The 10,000-nt window shown below is 45.0% G+C and overlaps 1 protein-coding gene across 3 annotated transcripts in view; it reads left to right on the top strand.

Moving 5' to 3' along the window:
- LOC137799710 (sodium channel protein type 4 subunit alpha B-like) overlaps positions 1-9,678 on the top strand; it is a 17,385-nt gene extending 7,707 nt beyond the window's left edge. For all 3 annotated transcript variants that reach the window (XM_068596512.1, XM_068596513.1, XM_068596510.1), the window contains 14 exons: positions 53-171; positions 602-743; positions 848-1,002; positions 1,782-1,955; positions 2,080-2,202; positions 2,299-2,583; positions 3,087-3,140; positions 3,335-3,463; positions 3,977-4,078; positions 5,593-5,863; positions 6,393-6,996; positions 7,600-7,738; positions 7,835-7,909; positions 8,560-9,678. In XM_068596512.1, coding sequence (XP_068452613.1) covers positions 53-171; positions 602-743; positions 848-1,002; positions 1,782-1,955; positions 2,080-2,202; positions 2,299-2,583; positions 3,087-3,140; positions 3,335-3,463; positions 3,977-4,078; positions 5,593-5,863; positions 6,393-6,996; positions 7,600-7,738; positions 7,835-7,909; positions 8,560-8,652 — 2,465 coding nt within the window. In that variant the 3' untranslated portion in view covers positions 8,653-9,678. The remainder of the gene's footprint in view (positions 1-52; positions 172-601; positions 744-847; positions 1,003-1,781; positions 1,956-2,079; positions 2,203-2,298; positions 2,584-3,086; positions 3,141-3,334; positions 3,464-3,976; positions 4,079-5,592; positions 5,864-6,392; positions 6,997-7,599; positions 7,739-7,834; positions 7,910-8,559) is intronic.
- Positions 9,679-10,000: the final 322 nt, after the last annotated feature.

Raw genomic sequence — 10,000 nt, 5'->3', positions numbered from 1 at the left:
AATAATGATTCATGACTATGTCATTTACTTTACGTTGTTGTTTTATTGGTAGACAATAAGGAAGTCCCCAGCAAGATAGATGACCACGGCGCCCTGACCAGCGCCTCCTGGTGGGCGCCCACCGCCGACGCCGAGAAAACGTCTGAAGATGACGAAGAAAAGGAGAAAAAAGTAATTTTATACATTTTACTTTAAACATCTATATTTGTTAACTGATAATGTAGCCAGTTCTCAACAGTAACTAAGAAAATAATCAAGGAAGAAGAAGGGGAGGAAACAAAAGATAGTAACCGCCGATACCTGGATCCTGGCTGAGAACAAGATTTAAAGAGGTTTCCCTGCAGTGGTACTAATATATTTGCTGTATTAGGTCTACTATACTATACTACTATAGTGTCCGTCTGTACTGTCTGAGCCGGACCTTGTGCTTCATAACCTATTGTGAACAACCAGCAGCACAGGAAGTCGTGGAGAGGCGATGTCATCGCCGAGCTTAAACTCATCCCCGGGTCAGAACCTTGACCGGATCCTGATGCGCATGAGCATGCACGTGTTTGATGAAGTCAACATAAAACCTTCATGTGTTCCATGTGTTCACCAGAGACCCCCTGCATTCCCAGAGGACCGGCCTGCAGACCCAGAGGACCGGCCTGCAGACCCAGAGGACCGGCCTGCAGACCCAGAGGACCGGCCTGCAGACCCAGAGGACCGGCCTGCAGACCCAGAGGACTGCTGCAGTGACAGTACGAGTCTCTGTGAACGTGATGAAGAGCAGGAGCTGATCCAGGATCAATAGCAGCGCTGAGAACTGTGTGTGTGTGTGTGTGTGTGTGTGTGTGTACTTCAGAGTGTTACCAGTGCTGTCCGTTCCAGGACGTAGACAAGTCCCACGGCAGAGGGAGGGTCTGGTCTAACTTCAGAAGAGCTTGTCTGTCCATTGTGCAGCACGAGTGCTTTGAGATCATCATCATCGTCATCATCGTGCTGAGCAGTGCAGCTCTGGTAAAGACATTATTATTATTATTATTATTATTATTATTATTATTATTATTATTATTATTATTATTATTATTATTATTATCATTAAGTGAGGCTTACTTTTCTGTCTTTTCCTGTGTGGGCGGGTTTTACCTAGAATGCAGTTTGGTGGTGTAATTTATTTAAAACCATAACTAAAGTTCTATCCCTGACACATTGGTAGTTCAGACCGACGCACGCCTACCGTCCGCTGGGTCCTAAGTCCCTCCATGTTTAGCTTCCTAACAAACCCTGTGAACCTACAAACAGCTGCCAGCCTGTTGAGAGCGAACAGCGGTGAGCCTTTATGATGTCGCATGACCTTCACACACCTGGTCAGGCCCTACCGTCAGTGTGTTTGAGGACCTTCACACACCTGGTCAGGCCCTACCGTCAGTGTGTTTGAGGACCTTCACACACCTGGTCAGGCCCTACCGTCAGTGTGTTTGAGGACCTTCACACACCTGGTCAGGCCCTACCGTCAGTGTGTTTGAGGACCTTCACACACCTGGTCAGGCCCTACCGTCAGTGTGTTTGAGGACCTTCACACACCTGGTCAGGCCCTACCGTCAGTGTGTTTGAGGACCTTCACACACCTGGTCAGGCCCTACCGTCAGTGTGTTTGAGGACCTTCACACACCTGGTCAGGCCCTACCGTCAGTGTGTTTGAGGACCTTCACACACCTGGTCAGGCCCTACCGTCAGTGTGTTTGAGGACCTTCACACACCTGGTCAGGCCCTACCGTCAGTGTGTTTGTGAACAGGTGTTTGAAGACGTTCACCTGCAGCACCGTCAGGTGTTGAAGATGGTCCTAGCGAGAGCAGATCAGGTGTTCACCTGTCTTTTCCTGATGGAAATGATTCTCAAGTGGTTTGCTTTCGGACTCAAGAAATACTTCAGCGACTCCTGGAGCTGGATTGACTTCCTCATCTTACAGGTGAGAATAATTCCATGACATTGATTATTGGTAGTAATTTGTTAAACTGTCCCAGTATTGTTTCTGCAAGTTATTACTGGTTAAACTGGTCCCAGTAGTGATGTTACAGGGTTGTCTCCTCCAGGTGTCTGTGGTGTCTCTGGCAGCTGACGCCTTTGGGTTCTCTGGAATGGGAGCCTTTCAGTTGTTGAGGACTTTTCGGGCTTTGGGGCTCCTGAGGGTTATTTCTCGCATTCAGAGCCTGAGGGTGAGACCACTCTTCAAAGACAGACAGACAAGCATACAGACAGGCAGCAAGGAACAGTCACATGACCTGTCTCCCTCTTCTCCTGTCTGTGTGCAGGTGGTGGTGCAAACTCTGGTCCGGACCGTCCCGTCCATGCTGGACTTCCTGCTGGTGGTCCTGGCCCTCTGGCTGGTCTTCAGTATCACGGGAGTGAATCTGTTTGCTGGACGGTTCCATTACTGTTTCAATGAGACCTCAGAGGAGATGTTCTCATCCGACGACGTGAACAACAAGACCCAGTGTCTCGAGCTCCACTATGGAAACTACCCTGAGGTCAGCTGGAAGAAGCCAAAGCTCCACTACGACAACGTGCTGAGCGGCTTCCTGACGCTGCTGCGGCTGGTCAGTCTGTCCTGTTGTTGACGGCTGCTGCCTCCAGAGCTGCATTCAGGCCGCTGTGGGACCAGGGCGCTACACCATTAGTCTGAAGATTTAGTCTGCACACTCTGTCTGCACACCTAGTCTGCATACTCTGTCTGCACACTCTGTCTGCACACCTAGTCTGCACACTAGTCTGCATACTCAGTCTGCACACTCAGTCTGCACAACTAGTCTGTATACTCTGTCTGCACACTCTGTCTGCACACCTAGTCTGCACACTAGTCTGCATACTCTGTCTGCACACTCTGTCTGCATACTCTGTCTGCACACTAGTCTGCATACTCAGTCTGCACACTCAGTCTGCACAACTAGTCTGCATACTCTGTCTGCACACTCAGTCTGCACACCTAGTCTGCATACTCTGTCTGCACACCTAGTCTGCATACTCAGTCTGCACACTTAGAAGTGAGTGTATCCTGGTAGGTGACCTGAGCTTGTATTCAGTGTTTCTGTTTGTCCACCAGGGGGCATCGTCTGACTCGTTGGACATCATGTACTCAGCTGTGGACGCTACATTGGTCAGTACACGCCTACTGGTATTAAAACATGTGTACTAGTATTAAAACAGGTGTACTAGTATTAAAACACGTTTACTAGTATTAAAACACGTGTACTAGTATTAAAACATGTGTACTGGTATTAAAACACTAGTACTGATACTACTGTGTGTGTGTGTGTGTGTGTGTGTGTGTGTGTGTGTGTGTGTGTGTAGTTGGAGTTCCAGCCCGTCTACGAGGCCAAAACCTACATGTACCTGTACTTCATCGGCTTCTTCATCACCTCCTTCTTCACGTTCAACTTCTTCATCAGAGTCATCATCGAGCAGCTGCACAGAGACCAGATACGTCTTTATGCAGACAGACAGGTTTAGTGCAGACAGATAGGTTCACACAGACAGGTTCACACACACAGACAGGTTCACACAGACAGGCAGACAGACAGGTTTAGTGCAGACAGATAGGTTCACACAGACAGGTTCACACACACAGACAGGTTCACACAGACAGGCAGACAGACAGGTTTAGTGCAGACAGATAGGTTCACACAGACAGGTTCACACACACAGACAGGTTCACACAGACAGGCAGACAGACAGGTTTAGTGCAGACAGATAGGTTCACACAGACAGGTTCACACACACAGACAGGTTCACACAGACAGGCAGACAGACAGGTTTAGTGCAGACAGATAGGTTCACACAGACAGGTTCACACACACAGACAGGTTCACACAGACAGGCAGACAGACAGGTTCAGTGCAGACAGACAGGTTCAGTGCAGACAGACAGGTTCAGTGCAGACAGACAGGTTCAGTGCAGACAGACAGGTGTTTCACGTCTTTGTTTCTTCTTCACTCTGCAGGTAAAAACATTTATAGAACGAAGGAGCAGCAGAAATATTACAAGTCTGTTCAGAGACGACTGAGGATGCAACACACACCTGTAGCTCCCCCTCAGGTATTAATCTGTATTCATTACTAATATCTAGTTAATACAGCTATTAATATGTATTAATTTTACTAATATCCAGTTAATACAGCTATTAATATGTATTAATTTTACTAATATCCAGTTAATACAGCTATTAATATGTATTAATTTTACTAATATCCAGTTAATACAGCTATTAATATGTATTAATTTTACTAATATCCAGTTAATACAGCTATTAATATGTATTAATTTTACTAATATCCAGTTAATATAGGGCCTATAGACCTGCTCCACCCCCTCAGGTATTAATATAAGATACAATTATTTAAATCCTATTCATAATTATTCATTCATGTCCTGTAGAACCGCCTGCAGGCTCTGGTGACGGGCCGGCCCTTCCTAATGAACCTTAATGAAGCCTTAATGAACCTTAATAAAGCCTTAATGAAGTCTTAATGAAGCCTTAATGAAGTCTTTATGAAGCCTTGATGAAGTCTTAATGAAGCCTTAATGAAGCCTTAATTAAGCCTTGATGAATCCTTAATGAACCTTAATAAAGCCTTAATGTAGCCTTAATGAAGCGTTGATAAAGTTAAGACTCAATGAAGCCTCGAGGAAGCCTTAATGAACCTCAATAAAGCCTTAATGAAGCCTTAATGAAGCCTTAATGAAGCCTTTATGAAGCCTTGATGAAGTCTTAATGAAGCCTTAGTGAAGCCTTAATGAAGCCTTGATGAATCCTTAATGAGCCTTAATGTAGCCTTAATGAAGCCTTGATGAATCCTTAATGAACCTTCATAAAGCCTTAACGAAGCCTTAATGAATCCTTAATGAAGCCTTAATGAAGCCTTGATGAAGTTAAGACTCAATGAAGCCTCGAGGAAGCCTTAATGAACCCTTCATGAACCTTAATAAAGCCTTAATGAAGCCTTAATGAAGCCTTAATGAACCTTAATAAAGCCTGAATGAAGCCTTAATGAAGCTTTGATGATGCCTGAATGAACCTTAATGAACCCTTAATGAACATTAATGAACCCTGAATGAACCTTAATGAACCCTTAATGAAGCCTTAATGAACCTTGATAGAGCCTTAATGAAGCCTTAATGAAGTCTTAATGAAGCCTTAATGAAGCCTTAATGAACCTTAATAAAGCCTGAATGAAGCCTTAATTAACCCGTAATGAACCTTAATAAAGCCTTAATGAAGCTTTGATGATGCCTGAATGAACCTTAATGAACCCTTAATGAACCTTAATGAACCCTGAATGAACCTTAATAAAGCCTTAATGAACCTTAATGAACCCTTAATGAGCCTTAATGAAACCTTCATGAACCTTAATAAAGCCTTAATGAACCTTAATGAAGCCTTAATTAACCCTTAATGAACCTTAAAAAAGCCTTAATGAACCTTCATGAAGCCTTAATGAAGCCTTCATCAAGCTTTGATGATGCCTTAATGAGCCTTAATGAACCTTAATGAAGCCTTAATGAAGCCTTAACACAGCCTTAACAAACAGACTGGTGTGCTGGTCCTGCAGAACTGCCTGCTGGCCCGGCTCGTGGCCTTGGTGACGGGCCGGCCCTTCAGGGCCTTCATGGTGGTGGTGATCTGTCTGAACCTGGTGACCCTGATGGTGGAGACGGACCAGCAGAGCCTGGAGAAGGAAACCGTTCTGTGGTGGCTCTTCTTTGCCTTCATCTTCATCTTCGTCCTGGAGTTCCTCCTGAAGGTGGTGGCGCTCAGACAGCACTACTTCACCGACGGATGGAACCTGCTGGACCTGCTGGTGCTGGTCTGCTCCTTCCTGGGTGAGCTTCCTCTGGAGGGCGCTGTCTTCTTCATTTAGAAGCCTTTTCTTCTTCTATCCAAAGTATAGAAGCCTTTTCTTCTTCTATCCAAAGTAAAAACACAATTCCTTATTCCAACATTTAGTATTCATATAACAATGAAATTTCTTTCCTGTTCCAGGGTTGAAGACCTTCTTGTGTTTGCTGACGTTCTTACCTGGCGTACAGGTGTCCCCGTAGAAAGAGCCGTTACTCATGATTCATAATGACATGTCATTTGTGTAGTGCTACAGACGGTGCTCAAAAGCACTTTACCTGGTAAAACCAACATTAAAAGCAACAACAATGTAAACAAGAGTGAAACTAAACAAAAACACTTAAATTAAGATTCAATTCAGTTTGTTTTTTTTTTAGCCCAAAATCACAAATACAGATTTTCCTCGGAGGGCTTTACGATCCGATGATATGCGAGTTCTTTATAGGAGGACTTTGAACTTGCTTTTGTTGCTCTGATGTAGTTTCATGTTGTTGTCTCTCTCTGTCTCTTCAGGCATTGTGCTGGAGAAGTACTTTGTGATGCCCTATTTCTTACCTGGTTACTTCATCGTGCTGCGAGTGGTTCATGTCTTTCGTCTTCTCTACTGGGCCAAGGCCATCCGGAAGCTGCTTAACGCCTTGATGATGTCACTTCCTGTCCTCTTCAACATCAGCCTACTCCTCTTCATCCTCATGTGCAGCTCCTCTCTCTTCGGCATGTTTAACTTTGCCTATGTGAAGAGACTCCACTCCATCGACGACGTGTTTAACTTTGAGACGTTCTGCAGCAGCATGACGTGTTTGTTGATGATCGGCACGTCGGCTTCCTGGGACAGCTTCCTGATCCCCGTCACGGGATCGCCGCCGGACTGCGACCCCGACGCGGAGAACCCAGGAGCCGCCATCAGGGGGAACTGCGGCAGCCCGGTGGTCGCTTATGTCTTCTTTGTGACCCACATCTTCCTCACCCTCCTGCTGGTAGTCCACCTGTACATCGTGGTCGTCCTGGAGACCTTCGAGTCCGAGGACGCCGAGCCGCTGAGCGACGACCACTTCGAGATGTTCCTTAAGACCTGGAAGAAGTTTGACCCAGACGCCTCGCAGTTCATACAGTGCAGGTGAGTCCTACTCCCTTTAGTACAGGTGAGTCCTACTCCCTGGAGTACAGGTGAGTCCTACTCCCTGGAGTACAGGTGAGTCCTACTCCCTAGAGTACAGGTGAGTCCTACTCCCTAGAGTACAGGTGAGTCCTACTCCCTGGAGTACAGGTGAGTCCTACTCCCTGGAGTACAGGTGAGTCCTACTCCCTGGAGTACAGGTGAGTCCTACTCCCTGGAGTACAGGTGAGTCCTACTCCCTAGAGTACAGGTGAGTCCTACTCCCTAGAGTACAGGTGAGTCCTACTCCCTAGAGTACAGGTGAGTCCTACTCCCTGGAGTACAGGTGAATCCTTACAGGTGAATCCCTACAGGACAGGTGCTCCTCTGGACAAGCCTTCGTAGTCTGTTGTGGACTCTGATGGACTCTAAGGTACCCTAGTCAGCTCTAAAGGACCCTAACGGACCGTAGTGGGCTCTAAAGGACCCTAACGGACCCTAGTGACCTTTAAAGGAGCCTAACGGACCCTAGTGGACTCTAAAGGACCCTAACGGCCCCTAGTGACCTTTAAAGGACCCTAGCGAACCCTAGTGGACCCTAACAGACTCTCTGGTGTCCCACAGTGAGCTGTCAGACTTCTGTGCCGCTCTGCCGGACCCTCTGAGGGGTCCTAATCCCGTCATCCTGGCCCACATGGAGCCACCTCCGCTTCCTGGAGACAGAATCCACTGCTCGGACGTGCTGCAAGCACTCGTCACTCAGGTGACTTTCTTCATTTAAATGATCATTATTATTATTAATAATAATATTATGATATAAGTATTATCATTTGTACTATTATATTCCATATATGTGCAGATGTTGGGTGACTCAGGAAAGATGAACTCTCTCAAAGCTACAATGGAGGAAGAGTTCATGGCCAACCCGTCCAAGGTTTCACACTATTCTATTATACAACATTGTATATCTTTTTCAACTATATTAGTTTTAAATGATATTTTATTTTATATTCTGTAGTTTTTCCCGTTATCTAAAGGCTGTTTGGTCTCTGCAGCTAAAATCCTCTTTGGTGACAACTATTTCTATTAAATTGACCAAAATGATGAATTAGCCTCTGAGGGCTTTACCTATTGGATTTATACACAATTCACCTGCTAAATTATATTGAGGCTTAAAGTCAGATATAATAAAGGGCCTCTTTGTGATAAGAGCTGTTTGAACTCTCTCAATAATGAGCAAAAGTGCTCCTCCCACCATGGTAGCTCCTCCCAACATGATAGCCCTCCCACCATAGTAGCTCCTCCCATTACGGTAGCTCCTCCCACCATGGTAGCTCTTCCCACCATGGTAGCTCCTCCCACCATGATAGCCCTCCCACCATGGTAGCTCCTTCCACCATGGTAGCTCCTCCCACCATGGTAGCTCCTCTCACCACAGTAGCGCCTCCCATCATGGTAGCTCCTCTCATCATAGTAGCTCCTCCCATGATGAGAGGAGCTCTTTTGCGCAGCACTGAGAGGGTACAAACACACACAAAGACTCCACCAGCCATAATGGAAGATTATGAATATTCTTGCCTACAGACGTCGTGTGAAGCAATCAGCAGCCCTATGCAGGGCGATGAAGAGATGGCCGTCCAGTCTGTGGACAATGGTGGTGGATCAGCTTTACAGTGACTTGCTCCTCCCACTAATGCCCTCGACTTCCTGCCAGATGAGAACCTGAAGGACTCTGTCTTTGCCTGTGAACTCGCCCTCATATCGGAGACGACCCAAAAGAAAGTTTGCTGAATTGATTCTGCGCTTTTCTTCTGGCTTTGAAAACCTAGTTCCTGCGTCTTCATCGCAGAGCTCAGTCTTTGTTGGTATTAAACTTTACACATATACTAACTACTAACCCAGGTCATGCTTAGCACTCATGACACGTATTGTGATTGTAGTGTATTCGTCTCAGAAGAGGAGATTTCATATCAGAGAAGATCCAGATCTGTGTCTGATTACAGGCTTTATAACATTATATAACATTAACATTGGAACAGAAACATGAGTAACGTTCCTGTTGTTAAAGTATTATAAGCATTACAAAAACTAACAGTTAGACAGATGTTGAACAGGTGTTATACAGGTGTTATACCTGTGTTAGACAGGTGTTAGGTGTTAGACAGGTGTTAGACAAGTGTTAGGTGTTAGACAGGTGTTAGGTGTTAGACAGGTGTTAGACAGGTGTTAGACAGGTGTTAGGTGTTAGACAGGTGTTAGACAGGTGTTAGACAGGTGTTAGGTGTTAGACAGGTGTTAGACAGGTGTTAGACAGGTGTTAGACAGGTGTTAGGTGTTAGACAGGTGTTAGGTGTTAGACAGGTGTTAGACAGGTGTTAGACAGGTGTTAGGTGTTAGACAGGTGTTAGACAGGTGTTAGGTGTTAGACAGGTGTTAGACAGGTGTTAGACAGGTGTTAGGTGTTAGACAGGTCTCCACCTGATCAAGTGATTAGTTATGAACCACATGTATTCTCTTTATAGAAACCTTACGGCTTAAACAGTTGTACTTTATTATGTATTTTTACTTTGTTACTCTTTTTACATTTGATTATTTTTATCATATTTTACAGTATTACTTTTTTATACATTGTTACTTTGTTATAGTATTTTGTATGGCGTTTTGTTGTTTCTATCTTTGACATGTGTAATACTAAATAAATGAAGCTCAAACTATTCCACGTTGTTCAATAATCATTTTAACTGGTGGGTTTCTCTAATAGATTATAAGTTCACACTAGGTGAGCACTATTCTTTTACTCACTGTAAACACATCCCTTCTCTCAGGTGTCTTCCCACAAGCCTTAAACGCTGCAGTTATTAAACCACTCCTAAAGGCTAGTTTAGACCCCGAAGTAATGAAACACTATAGCCCAATATCAAACCGCAGTAAAGTAAAAATAATGGAAAAAGTAGTTTTTCATCAGCTGAACAACTTCTTGGTGTATGTTTTAGTGTTACTGGATCTCAGTGCTGCAGTGGACACG

Source organism: Clinocottus analis, unplaced genomic scaffold (genome assembly GCF_023055335.1).
Source record: "Clinocottus analis isolate CAN_PGR_092001 unplaced genomic scaffold, fCliAna1.0.p SCAF_38, whole genome shotgun sequence".
Lineage (NCBI taxonomy): Eukaryota > Metazoa > Chordata > Actinopteri > Perciformes > Cottidae > Clinocottus > Clinocottus analis.
The sequence above is the reverse complement of the archived record's forward strand: the minus strand, read 5'-3'. Positions and strand labels throughout refer to the sequence as shown.